At 50.6% G+C, this 19,606-nt stretch overlaps 1 protein-coding gene across 2 annotated transcripts in view; it reads left to right on the top strand.

The window, feature by feature from the left end:
- The first annotated feature begins 572 nt into the window (after positions 1 to 572).
- Positions 573 to 19,606, top strand: part of ANKRD33B (ankyrin repeat domain 33B) — a 99,211-nt gene continuing 80,177 nt past the window's right edge. The window contains exon 1 of one of the 2 annotated variants that reach the window (XM_061393870.1): positions 573 to 1,466. In XM_061393870.1, the coding sequence (XP_061249854.1) occupies positions 1,101 to 1,466 (366 nt within the window). In that variant the 5' untranslated portion in view covers positions 573 to 1,100. The remainder of the gene's footprint in view (positions 1,467 to 19,606) is intronic. The other variant, XM_061393869.1, reaches the window with a different exon arrangement.

Here is a 19,606-nt window from a genome sequence, read left to right as displayed (position 1 = left end):
CTGCGGGTCGGCTCTCTGTGTTTGGCAAGCAGCAGCGGAGTCTGAGCCGGGGTGGTGGCTTCCGCCTGTGCATCCGTCTAGACTCCGCAGATAAAGGGACCCTGGCCAGGGGTGAGGGAGTGGGGTACCCTTCGGATCTGGAGCCGCCCCTTCTCACCCAAATGTCATTCCCCCAACCCCGGCGGCTCCAGGACAGCGGCTCCGAGGCGCTCGTTGAGAAGCCATCTGAAAGGGATCGCTGGCCCGGGTCTTCTCCCTGGTCTCCCGCCTCGCCTCGGCCTGGGATGTCCCCGGGGGCAGCCCGGAACTCCCGGTTCAGAGGGGCAGGGTCCCCAGCTGGATACCATCTCCCACGCATCCACCCGTCCTCCGTGCCCAGGGCCGTCTTAACCCGGGAGCGAAGTTGGCCTCCGAGCCTAGACTCCCGGAAAAAATGCACAAACAGTCTGGGAGTCTCGGACGATGAGAAACTGCCCCCCCCCCAACCCCCTCCCCACCCCGCCACCCCAGCCCGCAGGCCTGACGCCCGGGGTGGCTCCGGGCCCAGGGATTTGGTGTTACCGACGGCTGAGCCCGCTGCGTCCTCCGACCCCCACCTTCACCCTCATCCCGAGAGCAGGGGCGGGGCCACCAGCCACGAGGGCGTTCAGGTTCTTTAGTTGTCGCTTCTGGTTCTCCCGCGTGCGCATTTCTCAGCTCCCGGGCACAGCAGCCGGCTGCACCGAACCCGCGGGGCCGAGGCGCCCCCTGCTTGGCTCTTAACTTTTGCCAGGATCACGCCGGGTGGTGGGGGGCGGGGGGCGGCGCGGGACCCCGGGGCGCGCACCTCCTCGGGCTCGGCCGTCCCCGCCCGCGCCCGCCCGCCGCGCTCGGAAAGCCCCCGCGGCTCCTCCTACCCTCGAGGGGCTTTCTCCAGCCTCCGGTGACTCGAGTCTTGGAGCGCGGCCGCCCGGCGCGCGTTTCCGCCGAGCTGGAGCGCGCAGAGCCCTCCTGCTTTTCTGGGGCCGCCGGGGACAAGGGGCGGTGACCTCGGTGCGCGCCCGGCGTCCCCGGCTCCCGGCCCGCTCCCCGGCCCCCCGGCCCGCGCCCCGGCCGCCGGCATGGTGCTGCTGGCCGGGCCCGGGCCGGAGGGCGGCGGGGCGCGCCGCGTGTCCCCAGAGCCACCGTCCCCACCCCGGGACGCGCAGGCCGGGGAGGACCCAGCTGACTACGAGGAGTACGAGGACTTCTCGAGTCTGCCCGACACCCGCAGCATCGCCTCGGACGACTCCTTCTACCCTTACGGAGATGAGGAGGAGTACAGCTCGGTGAGCGCGGAGAGCGCTCCGGAGCCTGTTCCGGAGGGCGTCCCGGAGGCGGCTACCCTCCTGCGCGCCGCCTGCGCCAACGACGTGGGGCTGCTGAGGGCGCTGGTGCGGCGAGGGCCCAGCGCCGAGGAGGTGCAGGAGACCGATCGCAACGGCCGGGTAAGAGCGCGCCCGCTCGGGGTTCGGGGCCCCTCCGCCCTCCTCGGCCCCGGCCCGGCGATGACTTTGCCGCGGCCGAGAGTGCCGTTTCCCAGCTCCATGGGAACGCGGGACGCCCGGCGCCCTGGGCGGCCTGCCCATCCCGGCTGGAGGGAGCCGCACAATTGCTCCGTGGTCACAGCGCCTCGGGGACCGTCGCCAGACCCGCGCGCGTGCTCACCGCAGCCCCTTCTAGTTTCCCGCCCGCGGAGTCTTCCATGCTCCCCTGGGGCCCGCGCTGGGATCTGAGCTGGGGCGTCTCGCGGGTCCCTTCACTCCGGGTCCCCTCTGACCGTCAACCCTCCTCGCCTGCAGGGGAAACCCCTTCTGCAAAATGCCCCAGTCGCCCCCAGTGCCCCCAGGGTTCGGCCCTCTCGCTGCCCCTGCGCTTGGCCTTTCACGCCCGAGCGCGGATCGGCTTCTGCTCGCCTCCCGGGTTCGAAGTTGGTTCTGGGACCCCCTCCTTCTTCGCATCCCTCCCCCTGCCCAGGCGCGGCCGCGCCCGATGACCCACGCGGTGGCCGGCCAGCGCGATGTCCGACTGGGCTATCCTCACGGTCACCGCGGAGAGCCGAGGGCCATCGCGCGCCCCCCTCCCCGGGGCAGGTCCCTGCAGGGGAGCACAGCGGGGCGGCAGGAGCACACCCGCAGGGCAGGCGGGCGTGGGGGTGGGGAGAAGCACGAGGGATCCATGAGTCATGACAAGACTCAGGGACGATGAGAAACACTGAGAAAAAAAAAGAAAGAAAAAGTTGGCTCGAGAAGGACTGGCTCTCGGAACGCAGCCCACCAAAGCCGCGGGAGGAGACAAGCCGCAGAGTGAGCGCAGCGGCCAGGTGCCCGTGGTCGGTGCCCAGCGGACAGTGGCCGCGGTCTCCCTGCCTGTTACGGTCCCCGGGTCCCGCGGGATGGGCAGTCTCTGCCTGGCGCGCAGCCGGAGGGAAGGTGCCTTTGCTGGGGAGGTCCCATACTGATGGGAAGGATGTGCGTCTCCTTGGAAACCCGGGGAGCCGGGTGCCTTTGGTTTATCGCGGGGGGTGGGGCTGTGGGGCCCCGGGGTGTTCCTCCCCTGCCTGTGGTCTGGACCCGGCTCAGGCAGACTGGAGCTCCTGCAGGTATGGTCGAACTTGACACCGCAGTTGAACTTGGGGAGGGCTCTCCGCTTGGTGTAATGTGTCAGGTGGTGCTGGCTCCTAGATCTCGAAGGCTCCCAGAGCTGGAGGGGGGCCCGCGTGGGCAGCATCACCCCGGTGACCCTGGGACACCCCAGGGATGCCTGCACCCCAGCCCTCCCTCTGGCCGCCAGGAGGCCCCGGCTGACTGTGCAGCTCTGCTTTCGCTTTTACCAAGGTGACTTTTCACAGATGTTCACGGGAAACCTCAGTTTCCTGAAGCAGGTAACCGGGGGCTGCCTTAAAGGAAGCCCCACAAGGGTTAGGAAGGGTCAGGGATGGGGTGGATCTCTCCCCTGTTGGAGGCAGCTTGGGGTCTCCTGGGGCCTGGGTTGCCCAGCCCCCACTCTGGGCTCCACTAGGCTGTGCTTTGTTGTGTTTCCTTTGGGGGCAAAAAATAAAAGTTGGAAAGCAGCTGTACTGGAGACCACTGAGGACAACATGAACCATCCCCAAGGGGCTTGGGTCTGTTGTACTGAGTTTTGCAGCCTCTTATGAAAGCCTCGAGGGCTTCCCTGATAGCTCAGTTGGTAAAGAATCCAGCTGCAATGCAGGAGACCGGGGTTCGATTCCTGTGTCGGGGAGATCCCCTGGAGAAGGGAAAGGCTACCCACTCCAGTATTCTGGCCTGGAGAATTCCAGGGACTGTATAGTCCATTGGGTTGCAAAGAGTCGGATGCGACTGAGCAACTTTCACTGTGAAAGCTTCTCCCTCAGTGCAGAGTCAGGGGTGGCCAGCTCCGGTCTCTGCCTCAGTTTCCCTGCTGTGATGTGGGGCTGATGGCAGCTTCAATCTGCCAGGTTACTGAACACTAGATCCCTAGCGCACAGCTCTCTGACGTGGCCGTGTTTACTGTCTTGTCCTGTTTTTCACTCACCTACCTTCTCCATGCTCAGAAGAGACATCCTCCAGGTTTTTGTTTTTTTTTTCCTGAGATCAGGCAAAGCTATTTTTCTCTGTGCTTTCCCCCTTGATTACAGAGTCTCCCTTCATTTTTCTGCTCTGAGCCTCCTCTCTGCTCCCCACCAAATCAGGATGGAGAAATGGCCCACAGCCCATCAATGACAAAGGCCCACAACCCATCAAGCCCTTTTATCTTCTGATCAGAAGAAGTGGGTCCTGTGTTCTGGGCTTTGAGGGGGTGAGGCGAGAGCTTCTGTTCTTCCTGGTGGCTTCTTGATCTTGTTATCAAACAGCCTCTGTCTTTCTGAAGCACTTTGAAAGAATGAAGTGTCACAAAGGCCAAAACACAACCCTGTAGCAGATGGGGTAGTGAGTCACTGATGAGCGTTCACTGCAGACCCACTGTGTGCCAGGCACGAGTGGGCACTGCAGGGTCTCCTGAATCAAAGGGTCTCTGCCTTGAGAGTCTTCACCTTTTAATTGAGGAAGAACTCAGAGTGATAGTACCAAATGCTTAGACGATAATAATAGTACCCAATGCTTAGAGAGCAATAATACCCAGTGTTTAGAGAGTAATAGTGCCCAGTGCTTAGAGAGTAATAGTGCCCAGTACTTAGAGAGCAATAATACCCAGTGCTTAGAGAGTAATAGTGCCCAGTACTTAGAGAGCAATAATACCCAGTGTTGAGAGAGTAATAGCACCCAGTGTTTAGAGAGTAATAGCGCCCAGTGTTTAGAGAGCAATAGCGCCCAGTGCTTAGAGAGCAATAGCGCCCAGTACTTAGAGAGTATTAGCACCCTGTGCTTAGAGAGTATTAGCACCCAGTGCTTAGAGAGTACTAGTGCCCAGTGCTTAGAGGGTAATAGCGCCCAGTGCTTATAGCCAGAGGCAGGATGTGAGAGGAGCTCTATAGAAGTGCAGAGCAAACATCTTGGACGCCGGGACGTGAGGACAATCAGGGAAGCCCAGTGAAGGGCGACTTTTGGAGGTGGTGGTGGGAGGACCTTCTAGGCAGGCAGATGGCTCCAAGGCGGTGGTCGGTCACAGTGCGGGACAATGTGGTCGCTGAAGCCAGAGGGGCTTTCCAGGGCTAGCTGCTGAGGGGCCGGCCTGGAGCTGCTGGTTAAGAAATGGAAAGCTGGGAAATCTGGTTTCAGCGTGCTGGTGTCCGGTCTCGGGGCCGTGATATCCCTCCGCACACGGCCACACGACTCGGCTGCTCACAGCCTTCAGCTTCAGGTCTTCAGGGCGTCTCCTCAGGGAAGTCTTTCCTCCCATCCCCAGCCAAGCCAGCAGCTCCTGGAACCAAGGGAGGACAGTCCGGGTGTTCAGCAGTTGAGGCCTGCAATGGCAGGTAGGGTGGTCATTCGAGAGAACCGGTGACGTTCTAGCAAAGACGTAGAGAAGAGGGCTTCGTTGGTGGTTCGGGGGTTAAGAATCCCCCTGCCGATGCAGGGGACACGGGCTGATCCTGGCCCGGGAAGATTCCGTATGTCAAGGGGAAGCTAAGCTCGTGTGCCACAGCGCTGAAGCCCGAGCACCCTAGAGCCTGTGTTGTGCAACACGAGGAGCCACCTCAGCTTGCGCGCTGCAAGTAGGGAAAGGCTGATCGTAGCCATGAAGACCCAGCACAGCCAAAAACAAAACAAAACAAAACAAAAAAAACCCGAGTCACATTATTTAAAACGAAAAGATGCAGAGAAGAAAACTCGGAAAGAGCACTTCAGGAAGAGGGCACAGCAAGTGCACAGGTCCTGAGGCAGGAGCTGTTCAGGGGCTGGTCTGTGATCAGTAGCAGTAAAAAGCTTATGAAAAGTCTGAGCGTTTTTGCTGGAGGACAAGGGGAATTGCATTAACTGGCAGACTACTCAGGCCTTCCTGGTGAGTCAGTGGTAAAGAATCCACCTGCCGATGCAGGAGCCGCTGGTTCCATCCCTGGGCTGGGAAGATCCCCCAGAGAAGGAAATGACTACCCACTCCAGCATTCTTGCCTGGGAAATCCCACAGACAGAGGAACCTGGCAGGCTACAGTCCATGGGGTCACAAAGAGTCGGGATAAGTGACTCAGTGATATCTGAGTGACTAGATAACAACAACTGAACTGCTCACAGGCTGCAGATAGTAGCTTCCCAGAAGGAAAATGTCTCTAAAGGCTTTTTAGGGGTTGTGTTTATTGAACTGTTGATCTCTGGTCCATTAAGAAGAGAGTTTGCCGAGATGAGTGAGGTTTCATTTGGCTGGAGTTAACTAAGGATCAGACTTGTTTTGTTTAAGAAGGTGTGTTCTGGGGACTTTGCTGGTGGTCCAGTGGTTAAGACTTCAGGTTTCCAGTGCAAGGGATAAGGATTTGATCCCTGGCCAGGGAACTAGATCCCCTGTGCTACGCTGCATGGCCAAGAAAAAAAAAGGTCTGTTGTTTCCTGGCTCCTGAGATCGGTAGAATTTTGGACCTAGCTCAGCAGAGTCTCCTTCTAAAATATTTATTGTTCTAAAAGGATTGCATAACTGAATATGCAACATGTAAATATTTGTCAAACAATCCTTCAGAAGTATTCAGAGTGTGCTCTGCTGTCTTGTAGATTTATGCTTGTTTTGTTCCCGCTGACTCGGGGACAGTTCTCCTTGTTAATTCTTCACTTCTCTCCTGAGGTAAGGCCCTGACAACTCTGCAGAGAGGACTGCAACCAAAGGAAATGTTTGTGCTGTGTTCATTGTTACAGAACGGTGGTTTGAATGTCAGACAGCTCTTGAACCAAATTAGGCCCAATTCTGCTACCTTGAAAATATTGTACTCTTTCCTTTAAAAAAAAATAATTAAATTTATTCTGGTCATGCCACGTGCTTATCAGAACTTAGTTCCATGGCCAGAGATTTAACCCGGGTTCTCAGCAGTGGAAGCAGAAGCCTTAACCCCTGGACGACCAGGGAAGTCCCCCTCCTCTCTTGATGGGCCTCTTATCTTACATGTTTAAGTTCCAGTTCCTCTTGCTGAAATGTTTCAAAGACTACTTCACCCATTTCCTCAGTTGGCTCAGGAATGGCTGCAGTCACCATCTGCGTGATTTTGGAGCCCAAGAAAATAAAATCTCTAACTGTTTCCATTGTTTCCCCATCTATTTGCCATGAAGTGATGGGACCGGATGCCATGATCTTAGTTTTTTGTATGTTGAGTTTTAAGCCAGCTTTTTCACTCTCCTCTTTCATCTTCATCAAGAGTCTCTTTAGTTCTTCACTTTCTGTCGTAAGAGTGGTGTCTTCTGCATATCTGAGGTTATTGATTTTTCTCCCAGCAATCTTGATTCCAGCTTGTGCTTCATCCAGCCTGGCATTTTTCATGATGTACTCTGCATATAAGTTAAATAAACAGAGTGACAATATACAGGCTTGAGATAGTCCTTTCCCAATTTGGAACCAGTCTGTTGTTCCTTGTCCAGTTCTAACCGTTGCTTCTTGACCTGCATACAGATTTCTCAGGAGGCAAGTCAGGTGGTCTGGTATTTCCATCTCTTTCAGAATTTTCCACAGTTTATTGTGATCCACACAATCATAGGCTTTGGCATAGTCAATAAAGCAGACGTAGGTGTTTTTCTGCAATTCTCCTGCTTTTTCTATGCTCCAGCAGATGTTGGCAACTTGATCTCTGGTTCCTCTGCCTTTTCTAAAACCAGCTTGAACATCTGGAAATTCACGGTTCACGTATTGCTGAAACCTGGCTTGGAGAATTTTGAGCATTACTTTACTAGCGTGTGAGATGAGAGCAATTGTGCTGTAGTTTGAACATTCTTTGGCATTGTCTTTCTTTGGGATTGGAATGAAAACTGACCTTTTCCAGTCCTGTAGCCACTGCTGAGTTTTCCAAATTGAGTGCAGCACTTTCACAGCATCATCTTTTAGGATTTGAAATAGCTCAACTGGGATTCCATCACCTCCGGTAGCTTTGCTCATAGTGATACTTCCTAAGGCCCACTTGACTTCGCATTCCAGGATGTCTGGTTAGAGGTGAGTGATCACACCATTATGATTATCTGGGTCGTGAAGATCTTTTTTGTATAGTTCTGTGTATTCTTGCCACCTCTTCTTAATATCTTCTGCTTCTGTCTGTCCTTTTTTGTGCCCATCTTTGCATGAAATGTTCCCTTGGTATCTCTGATTTTCTTGAAGAGATCTCTAGTCTTTCCCCATTCTGTTGTTTTCCTCTACTGATCCTCATTGATCACTGAGGAAGTGATATATTTTTAAAATGTTTATTTATTTGGCTGGGCTAGGTCTTAGTTGCAGCATGTAGAATCTAGTTCCCTGACCAGGAATCCAACCTGTGCTCCTTGCAGTGGAAGCACAGAGTCTAAACCACTAGACCGCCAAGTGGGTCCCCCATTTCTTTCATTTTCTGGTTAAAAAAGGACAGGACTTCCCTGACAGTCCAGTGCTTAAGACTTCATGCTTCCACTGCAGGGGGCAAGGTTTTATCCTTGGTTGGGGAACTAAGATTTCACATACTGTGAGGTGTGGGAAAAAAACACAAAGTGGGAAAAAAAAAAAAGGACACGATTTTTTAAAGAATAATTTTAGGTTCACAGCAAAATTGAGGGGAAGGAGCAGAGATTTCCTTTATATCCTCTACTCTCCCGAGGCACATCCACCTGCCCCCATTGCCTACATCCCCCACCAGAGTGGTAGGTTTGCTGTAGCTGATGAAGTTACACTGATCCATCACAATCAGCCAAACTCCACAGTTTACCTTGGTTACCCTTGGTGTTGGACACTGTATTGTTGTTTCATTTCGGTGTCATGTTCGACTCTTTTGGGACCCCATGGGCTGGATGTAGCCCGCCAGGCTTCTCTGTCCATGGGATTTCCCAGGCAAGAATACTGGAGGGGGTTGCCATTCTGTGGGTTTGGACAGATGTGTAATGACTCGTATTCACCACTGTAGTGCCATAAAGTGTCCCTTGTGTTCTTCATGTAAGTGTGTCAGTTATCTATGGCCACAGCAATGCTGCATAACAAATAACTGAAACCTCAGGGTGTACACACCAGTCACATGTTGCTGAGGGTGGCCCAGCCCAGCCCATCTCAGCCAGATATGCTTTTAGCTGGGGGTTGGCTGCAGATGGCAGGGCGGGGACGGTCTTGGCTGGGGTGGCTGGTCTCTGTCTGTGTGGTTTCTCCTCCTGCAGCAGGCTGGTCTGGGCCTGTTCTCCGAAGCAGGGGCTGAGTTGCCAGGGAGCCAGCAGAGCAAGAAAGGTTCAGCGTCAGTTCTGCTGAAGCAGGTTACAAAGCCAAGCATGAATTTACCCTCTAGTGTGAACTTGCTTTTGCTTGTAGTCGATGCTGTTCACTAACCCTCAGCATTTCTGTTTATTTAAAATGTATCTTTATTGAGGAAGATTTCAGATAGGTGCCTGAGGAGAAGGTATCAAGAACCTCCCATGTCCTAACCGTCCAGCCTCAGTGAGTATCAGCTCCTGAAGGCCTGTTTTAATTTTGATGGACAGGATTATATTTAATGCTGCTTTTGGTGTGTGTGTGTGTATAGGTTTCAGAAACCTAGGAGAAGCATTATCAGGGGGTCTTGAAGCCGGGATGGATTTTGGAGCTTGGTGGTCCCTATCATTTTTTAGTAGAAGAAAGTGGGGCTCAGGGAAGAGGGCCTCTAGATACGTCAGGAGAGCTGGCTTCTAGAATGACCCGGCAGCTGTTCATGGTCTGCCTTTTGACCCCTGTGAGCCTCCCCAAAGGGTTTCTGAGCCTTCCACCTTTGCCTCCTGGCTGCACTTGAGGAATGGGCTACCCAGAAATTCTGTGTGCTGATTTTATACTGTTGATTTCCTTTCCAACCTATGTTTGTAAAGGAAGACTAAGACAGAGATGTTATAAAAATCTAAAGCAGTAAGATGGTTTAGAAATTCTTTTGGAATCTCATTTATTTGCCCAACCTTCATGTCAATATGATAAGTGAGCTATTAGTTAAAACTATTTTGAATGACAACTTCTAGTAAATATGGCTACAGTATAGGGAAGGCTTTACAGTATAGGGAAAGCTGTAAGTGTGATTTAACTAATTTTAAGTTTCTAAAATTCAATTCCTCTGACCAGACCTTTAGGTCAGTAACTGATGGTTATAGGATTATTCTGATTTTCTCTTTCTTCCTGAATCCATTATGGTAATCTCTGTTTTTCTAGGAAGCTGTTCCATTTTTTTCTCCTAAATTTTAAAGATTAGTAGTATGAGCTTTTTACAGAATTCTCTTTTTAATCTCTGCTATAACATATTATATCCTGTATTTTTGCATTTTTTGCATTTAAGCTGTTTCTCTTTTGTGGTGTTGCTTAGTCACTCAGTCGCATCCGACTTTGTCTCTTCAAAAATATTTTATTGTCTTTTCAGAGAATCAACTTTTGTTCTGGATCTGTTTCCTTGTTCGCTATTTCATTAATTTCTGCTTTCCTTTTTATTATTTCCTTCCTTCAGGTTTATTCTACATATAACTTTCAAAGTATCACTTTCATTTTTCCCCACAAGTTTTGATATGTAACATTTTATTATTGTTAGGTTTTCATTTATATTAATGATTTCTTTTTTTTTGACCTAGCAGTTATTTAGAATGGTATTTAATTTTTTAAGTATATATTGTTAGGCTTTATATAAAATAACCTTTGAAGCCTGATTCAGAGACTATGGTCTGCATGATACTCTGAAAATTTTTGAGACTGACTTTATAGCCTGTTGGGCCAGTAATTCTAAATCATAATGAAAGTCGATCAGTCACGTCCGACTCTTTGCGACCTCATGGACTATACAGTCCATGGAATTCTCCAGGCCACAATACTGGAGTAGGTAGCCTTTCCCTTCTCCAGTGGATCTTCCCAACCCAGGGATTGAACCCAGCTCTTCCACATTGCAGGCAGATTCTTTACCAGCTGAGCCACAGGGGAAGCCCAAGAACACTGGAGTGGGTAGCCTATCCCTTCTTTAGCAGATCTTCCCGACCCAGGAATCGAACTGGGGGTCTCCTGCACTGCAGGTGGATTCTTTACCAACTGAGCTATGAGGGAAGCCCCAACTATCTAAATCATAACCATGTGATATTTTATAATTTCTCCAAATTAAGTCAAAATAATTCCATATGTAAAAAGTATGTAATTTCCTTTAATTAAAAGAAATAAGAGGGATGTAGAGAAGTTGTTAAACTATGTGAACAAAGGAAATATGTGAACAATGGAAATATGTTTCATTCTAGATAGTTGGGAAGTAATTCTTTTAGACAACTGGTAGAATAATGGTGTATGTGTGTGTTTATGAGTTCAGGTTTTATGATGAAGTAGGATATTAAAAATCCTTGATGTCACTCGATGATGTATGTGTACAAAAAGAATAGAGACTATTTTTTAATGGTATTTCTGAATTTTAAAGACAGTTGAAGGTGGCATTTACTTATTTCTACTAAGTCAGAGACACAGAAATGAAGCGAGACGTGAAATCCCGAGTGCCAGTTGGGTAGGTGGCAGAATTGGATTGGAAGAGTAGGATTTGAGAGCAATTTCCAAGTATCAGAAAAGCAGTGTATGCTTCTAAAGGCATATCGATGTCAGCTGTGAATGAGTTCAGATCCAGGGCAGGCATGTGATGGGTAGGGGGAGATGAAGGAATCAAGCATTTCCCTCTGGCTTCTGTTTCTGAAATGTAGCTGGCTCATGGGCGAGAGGTCACACCTGGTGAGGGACATCCCAGCGGAGAGAGGTGTGCAGGCGAGGGCAGGGGAGAGGCAGGACCTCTGCTCAGGGCTGGTGCCCGCCAGTGAAGGGTGTCACATTTATAGCAGCACACTTGCTGGGATAAGGAAAGACACGTGAATTCAGTTGAAAATGAAGGGCTTCCCTGGAGGCTCAGTGGTAAAGAATCCGCCTGCCAGTGCAGGAGACATGGGTTCGATCCCTGATCTGGGAAGCCCCCACATGCCTCGGGGCACCTAAGCCTGTGAGCCCCTAGGGTTGAGCCTGTTTCCTAGAGCCCATGCTCTGCAGCAAGAGGGCAGTGAGAAGCCTGTGCCCCACAACCAGAGAGGAGCTCCTGCCTGCTGCAGCTGGGGAAAAGCCCACGCAGCAGTGGAGGCCCAGCACAGCTGAAGAAATGAATAAAGGAAGGAAGGAAGATGGAGAAATTAGGCTGAGTGAAAAAAAAAAAAAACTCTAAGGATTATATGCCACGTGGTTCTATTTACGTAATCTTCCCAAAGTAATGCAGTTGTAGAGATCAGACCTTCTCTTGGGCTTCCCTGGTGGCTCAGCTGGCAAAGAATCCACCTGCAATGCAGGAGACCTGGGTTTGATCCCTGGTTTGGGAAGATCCCCTGGAGAAGAGAAAAGTTACCCACTCCAGTATTGTGGCCTGGAGAATTCCATGGACTGTGTAGTTCATGGGGTCGCAAAGAGTCGGACACGACTGAGCGACTTTGACTTTCAGAGATGGAGAACAGACGGGGGGTTGTTGGGTTAGGGCTCTGTGGGGAGGAGTGGATGGTACTCTGGCTGGGGCAGGCCTGCTTCTAGATCGTGGTGGTGGTTACCCGGAGCTGCACGAGGGTTACAATGGCAGAGGACCACACACAGACACACACACACACACACACACACACACACACCAGGGACCCCTGAACAAGCTCTGTGGAATGCAGCAGTGCCCCTTTCATGATGCTCTTGCACTATAATTATGCAGATGTTGATACTGGGGAGACAGGCTGAAGGGGTGGCTTCGTGTCAGTTGACCACTATTTCAAAATCAAAAATTTAGTAGAAATGAGGGGAGGCATGCATTACCTTTTATCTGCAGCCCTACCACATGAATAGACTGGATTTTGGAAGCTAAAGCAAGATCAGATGTGGTTAATATGGGGAGATGAGACTGATGGGAATGTTGGGTGTTTGAATGTTGCTACTCAAGTGTGGTTTAATGAGGTGCTCATCTAGGGTTTTTCCCCAAATGCAGGATTGCAGGCCCTCCCTAGATGTACAGAACCAGAGTCTGCGCTCTTGGTGATGGGCATGTTCACTTGTGGGAAGAGCTATGGAACTTTATTCTGAGAGGAGAAAGCAAGTGTGGTGGCCAAAGATGGTAGCCTTAGGTCGGTCACATGACCCTGGACAAGTCACATGGTCTTCCCAGCCTCAGTTTCCTCTAGATGCTCATCTAGAAAAGGGGGTGCTTTTTATGAGGTTCACAATAACCTCATGGAAGTTCTAGGCAGAATGAATCAGTGACTTAGGCATAACAGGGGGTGCTCAGTGAGGGCAGCTGTTGTTTCTGTGGGTGAATTAACCTCAAGATGGGTTTCTAGTCCTGCAGCTTCAATTTCAGCCAAGGGAAAAGGTGGGAGCAAATTAACCATCTAGCCAAAGAACAGCGGTCAAGCCAATAGTGTGTCTGTCACTTGATAAGGGCCTGTTTGTAAACGTAAACGTTAGTTAAGAGGGTAGATCTCGGGTTATGCATTCGTACCTTGAGGACAGTGGTGGCTGGGGCCATGGGTGCAGATGAAGCAAGGTGGGAGGGGAGGGCCGGGGACTGGGACCCCATCTCGGGAGCACCTTTGACTGTGGGCGGTGGCGGTGGTGGCTTGGAGGAGAATGGACAGAGTCCAAACTCATTTCCTGTGAGTTCATGGTCATGCAGAGCCCTGGCTGGGAGCCCTGGTACATCCTGGGACTCTCAGTGCCTGACCCAGTTGTGACATTCTGCTGTGAACAAGCAGCTGCGGTGGGTTCCTGAAGTCCCCTTCCACTTCTGTTTCACCTCCTGGGCATCCCCAAGGACCTGGCCCTGCCTGCTTCTGGGCAGGAGGGTCAGGCTGCATTGCTTCCTTCTAGACCTTCCAGCCTTTGTATTTGGAAACACAATGGTCATGTGCTAAAAATAGCAGCGGTGACATAGCCGCCTGGATGGTTTTGTGGATCTGTGAGTCAGGCGTTTTTTCCTTGGTCATAGGAAATGGGTGGGTTTCTAGGAAATGAATTCTGTGTACTGTAGCCCGGGATGGTCCGACGTCTGGACCAGGGCGAGGAGTCCTGGTATCACCCAGAGACGCTCCTGCCTGCTGACCATCTTGTTTCAGAGGACCAGTTCTTTGGGGAGCCTGTGCTTCCGCAGTGCAAAGGGACATGGAGGACGCCATGAAGCAGGGGAGGGAGTGACTGATGCGTCGTTACCCACAGGCCCAACTCTGTTGAGGGGTGCTGGCACAGGCCACCTCTGAGGCCCCCAGGCTCACTCTCCATGTGCGCTGGTGGGTGGGAAGCACCCACTGGTGCTGAAGGGGGATCGGGTCTCTCCGGTCTGCCCAGAATTTCCTTGTGTTGGCATCAAGGTCCCACATCCTGGGAAACCCCTGTGCTCCTGGCCAACCGGGATGGCCCATCATCCTGCTTAGGATGTGTGTGTGTTTGTTGGGGCCACACACAAAGTGTCACCTCACAGAAGCTGAAAGGCCCACTGACCACAGAATTCCTCCTTCAGCAGAACCTGGAAAAGCTACTTAGGAGGAAAGCTGTTCGTTAAGTTCTAGTTGGACCACAAAGACGCGTGAGTGCCGAAGAATCGATGCTTTCAAAGTGTGGTGCTAGAGAAGACTCTTGAGAGTCCTTTCGACAGCAAGATCAGACCAGTCAATCCTAAAAGAAATAAACCCTGAATGTTCATTGCAAGGACTGATGCTGAATCTGAACTCCAATCCTTTGGTCGCCTGATTCTAAGAGCTTACTCACTGGAAACAACTCTGATGCTGGGAAAGATTGAAGGCAGGAGGAGAAGGGGAGGACAGAGGGTGAGATGGTTGGATGGCATTACCGACTCAATGGACATGAGTTTGAGTAAACTCCAGGAGATAGTGAAGGACAGGGAAGCTTGGTGCGCTGCAGTCCATCAGATCACAAAGAGTCGGGTACAACTGAGCGACTGAACAACAGTAGTATCTGGGGCACGTCCACTGAGAGGGAAGCATCTGCCTGAATGTAGTTGTTTAGACTGGGTCCTTTGATCTCACGAGAGAGCTCTCAGACATGGGGGACACAGCACAGATGCATCTTCCTGGGAGGATTTTGGGAGACAGGAGAGCCCTTGATCTGTGTGGACCCAGGGCAGGAGGCCCTGGAGTGGGATTACTCGCCACTGCTATACCTGGAAAGCAGAATAAATGCATTTCTCTAAAAAATTGAGCGACTTAATCGCATAGACATATATACACTACCATGTGTAAAGTAGGCAGTCAGTGAGGAGTTGCTGAGTAACACAGGGAGCCCAGCCTGGTGCTCTGTGATGACCTAGAGGGTGAGGTGGGGAGAGAAGGGAGGCATAAGAGGGAGAGGGTACATGGATAATTATGGCTGATTTTGCACTGTCGTATGGCAGAAACCAACACAACATTGTAAAGCAATTTTCCTCCAATTAGAAAATAAAATTTAAAAAATTCAGCTACTTGTCATAAAATGCACCAGGAAATCTCTGGTGAATTTGTTTTAAACAGAAATAACGATTTTAAAATATCTGGCGTAAACAAATCTAAATCCTTTGGTTTATTTAGAACGAGGTACAGGTACATGGGGGCCTTCCCTGGTGGCTCAGATGATTAAGAATCCGCCTGCAATGCAGGAGACCCGGGTTCAATCCCTGGGTCGGGATGATCCCCTGGGGAAAGGAATGGCAACACACTCCAGGATTCTTGCCTGGAGAATTTCATGGACAGAGGAGCCTGGCGGGCTATAGTCCAAGGGGTCGCAAAGAATTGGACATGGCTGAGCAACTTTCACTCACTCACTCACAAGTGCAGTGTGTTAACCTACTTCATTTGTAAAAGGCAGTGACTCACAGTGATTCTACTAATAATATCATTGGGCCCAAAAAGTACTTAAGATACTGTTACATTATTTCTTAAAGTTACCTAAGGTTAATTGGCTTGAGGGGCCTTTGAAAATAACTGAAAACTCATCAACATTTTGTTTGCATCTGGCAAGTTCTATCTATCAATCTGCAGATGGCTTGATTTCCACGTGTTTCTTAAAAAAAATATATTTATTTTATATATATCACCTATTTGGCTGCATTGGGTCTTAGTTGTGGCACTCAGGATCATCACTGCAACATGCCAGATCTTCCGTTGCAGCGGGTGGGCGGGCTGTCTAGTCGTGGCTCGGGGGCTCAGTACTTTCAGCTTGAGGGCTTAGTTGTCCTGTGGCATGTTAGTTCCCCACCAGGGATCAAACCCGTGTCTCCTACATTGCAAGGTGGATTCTTCACCAGTGGACTACCAGGGAAATCCCGCAGCATAAGTTTTAGCAAATATGTGCAGGCTCATGTTTCCTTGTCAATGACATGAGTACTTTAGAAGAGAGTCAAAGTAAGAAGAAAAGAGGGACTTTTTTCTTCTTAAGTCACTAGCACAGGTGGTGCTAGTGGTAGAGAATCCGCCTGCCAATGCAGGAGACATCAGAGATGTGGGTTCAACCTCTGAGTCAGGAAGATCCCCTGGAGGAGGGCATGGTAACCCTCTCCAGTATTCTTGCCTGGACAAACCCATGGACAGAGGAGCCTGAAGGGCTACAGTCCATGGGATCGCAAAGAGTCGGACACGACTGAGCGACTTAGCAGGCATGCAGGCAAGAAGAAACGAGACCTTTCCCCACCCCCAAATAAGTGGATATTACTGAATGTTAGCTATTAAAACCTGTTTTCATCCATTTGGGCTGCTGTGACAGAACACCCGGCCGAGTGGCTTATAAAAATCAGATATTTATTTTTCACAGCTCTGGAGGCTGGAAATTCAAGATCAGGGCCATGCAGATTCAGTATCTGGTGAGGGCTCGATTCCTGGTTCACAGACGGTCATCTTCTCTGCATCTTCACTTGACAGAGCCAGGGGAGGAGCCCTGTGGGGTCTCTTTATAAGAATACTCATCCACCTTCATGATCTAATCCCCCAAAGGCCCCACTCCTAGGACCATCACACCTGAGGGTTAGGATTTCAGAATATGAATTTTCGGGGGACACAGACATTTAAACTATAGCAAAACACATCAACTGCTGATGCATTTAAAGTGTCTTTCCACTTGCAGAAAAGGTACATAGTTTTTTTTTTTTTTTGAATATTTGTGGAAATATTTGTGCAGGTCTTTTACTCAAAAAATTCCTGAGTCTGTATGTGGACCATGGGATGGGTTTACATATAGAGAATCTCCCTCTCTAAAAATAGAGAATCCTGCTTTTCTGGGATTTTAAACAGAAGTTTAGATGCGTAAAACGAAACAGTTCAAAATTAAGTGGTCAGAAGATGCCTAGAAGTAGAAAAAAAAAAATCTCAAAGGAAACTAAACCTTTGAAGCTCTACGTGATGGGAAATCCCCAAAACGCAAAATTAAAGGAAGTAATCAAAAGGAAAGTGAAGAAAATGTACTTAAAAAAAAAAAAAGCAACAGTGTTGATATATAATTCACACAGTATACAATTCACTCATTTAAAAGTTTACAATTTAGTGCTTTTTAGTATATTCACAGATGTGTGCAGGCATCACCACAGTCCCCTTTAGAACATCCATCGAGGAAAGAAACCTTGTACCCGTCAGCTGTCCCCTTCTATTCCATGTCCCCTCCAACCCTAAGCAACTAGTATCTCCTTTCAAGATCTTAATTGCAAATTTCTGGTAAATTACAGTATATGGTAAGAAATCACATTTTTTGAAAAAGTATGCAAAGCCCCAAATTTTAGCCATGTCACAGTGAGCCTTGGGCAGAGCTGTCCTTTTATTCACCTCTGCTTGCGTTTGCTGATCTGTCACTGAGGTCCTCAAAGTGTGGTCCCCGTGCAGCAGTGTCTGTGGGGACCTGGGAATTGGGAACTCTGGAGTGGGATCAGCACTGTGTTCACAGCCCTCCAGGGAGTTCTGATGTGCACTCTGGGTACTCCTTGTTGTTCAGTCGCTCAGTTGTGTCTGACACTTTGTGGCCTCATGAACTACAGCACGCCAGGCTTCCCTGTCCTTCACTGTCTCCTGGAGTTTGCTCAGACTCATGTCCATTGAGGTGATGATGACATTCAACCACCTCATTCTCTGTCACCTGCTTCTCCTCCTGCCCTCAATCTTTCCAGCATCAGGGTCTTTTCCAATGGGTCAGCTCTTTGGATCAAGTGGCCAAAGTATTGGAACTTCAGCTTCACCATCCAATGAATATTCAGGGTTGATTTCCTTTAGGACTGACTCCATCTCCTTGCTGTCCAAGGGACTCTCAAGGGTCTTCTCCAGCATCACATTTTGAAAGCATCAATTCTTCAGGGCTCAGCCTTCTTTATGGTCCAACTCTCAGATCTGTATCTGACTACTGGAAAAAAACATAGTTTTGACTATATGGACTTATATGGGGATTCTCCAGGCAAGAATACTGGAGTGGGTTGCTATGCCCTCCTCCAAGGGATCTTCCCAACCTAGGGATCACACCCAGGTCTCCCACATTGCAGGTGGATTCTTTACCATCTGAGTCACCAGGGAAACCCTGGGTACCCCTGGTGGACTGCATTTCCGTCTCCATTAATGTTTCTGCCAACTCCTCCTGGAAGAGTCTGTGCTTGGGCACGGCCTCGCTGTCTGGTCTGAAGAGAGGCTGGAGGTCCGCGTCCTCAGGCTTGTCTGGCTTCCCCACCTTTTTTGCTCTTGCATCAGGGGATAATGGTTGTGTTGAGAGCAAGACCAGCCTGGTTTTGTCCTTGCCCGGGTCTCCGGGGCCGAGGACTTGGGAAGTGCTCAGTGAAGGCCGTGGATGGCTTGTCACCGCATCCCTGCCCCGCTGAGAGAAACCCCTTCCAGGGTGGACTTGGTCCCCACTTGCTCCTGCCTTGGCGGCTGTCCCTCGCCGCCTCTCATGACCTTTTCCACCTTTCCCTGTGCTAGTTCTTTCCCTTCTTCTTGCAACATCTTTGGATCTCTCTGGTCCTAAAAAAGAAAACACACACACGCACAAACTCCAAATCAAAGAAACCCATGATTCACTTGCTCGCAGGCACCTAAAATTCCTCTGCTTCTGAAAGCCAAGGGCATGTGGAGCCGGTGGGTACTTGCCCCGGTGACTGATGTCCAGCCTCGCCCCAGGGGCTGGGGGGCTGTTCCTGCACCTTCTCTGGTTGCCCCTGCCACTCAGTCTGCAGTTTCATTGTTGGGCGTCGGAAAGCATCCTTTCCTGGGTTCTGGCTTCACGCTCTGAAGCTCTGATTTCTTCCCTCCCAACCCACCCTTGGCCTAGGACAGGGCTGCCTGTGCCTCGTGTCCCCGTCCCTACCATCAGCATTTTGGAATCAGAAACTGACACCCCTCCCTGGGGAGCTGGGGGGTGGGGTAGAGTGCCCATGGTGGGAGCAGCCCACTGCATGATCTTGTCTGTGGCCTGACCTGGGATGACAGTATCCGGTCCCTGAGGCTGGGATCACACCCCCCAAAGCCACCTTCTGAGACTCCTGGGTCCCCCGCACACTGCCCACTTCCAGTCTCCCCTGGACCTTCTGGTTTCTACTTCTTTGCTCTGAGGCTCTTTTAACCAGCTTGTCTCTTTTTACTCCCCGGCTGTGGTTATTTTTAAGTGTCAACGTGGTTAGGCTATTGCACCTAGTCATTTAACCACACTAGTGCTGTTCTGAGTATCTTGTGCACATGCTTAACAGCCACCATCTTCTGGCTTGAACTCAGGATGACCACTGATGATCTGGGTGGGTCTTGTCCAATCAGTTGAAAGCTTCAAGAGCAAAAACTGGGTTTCTGGGGAAAAAGAATTTCAGCCGTGAAACTGCAGCATTGGCTCCTGCCTGAGTTTCCAGCCTGCCAGCCCCCGCCATCATGTGAACCAGTTCCTTAAAATACATCTCTTTGTGTCTCTATCCCCAGTTGGTTCTGTCTCTGCAGAAGCCATTCCTTGAGAATCTTACCTGCTGGCAGAACCCCCACCCCGCCCCCAGGCTGGTCTAGCTGATGCCAGCTCTCAGCCCACGACTGCTCTC

The sequence above is a fragment of the Bos javanicus genome, chromosome 20 (assembly GCF_032452875.1).
Source record: "Bos javanicus breed banteng chromosome 20, ARS-OSU_banteng_1.0, whole genome shotgun sequence".
NCBI classification, from domain to species: Eukaryota; Metazoa; Chordata; class Mammalia; order Artiodactyla; family Bovidae; genus Bos; species Bos javanicus.
Note: the sequence above shows the minus strand (reverse complement) of the source record. Positions and strands in the feature narration are given on the sequence as shown.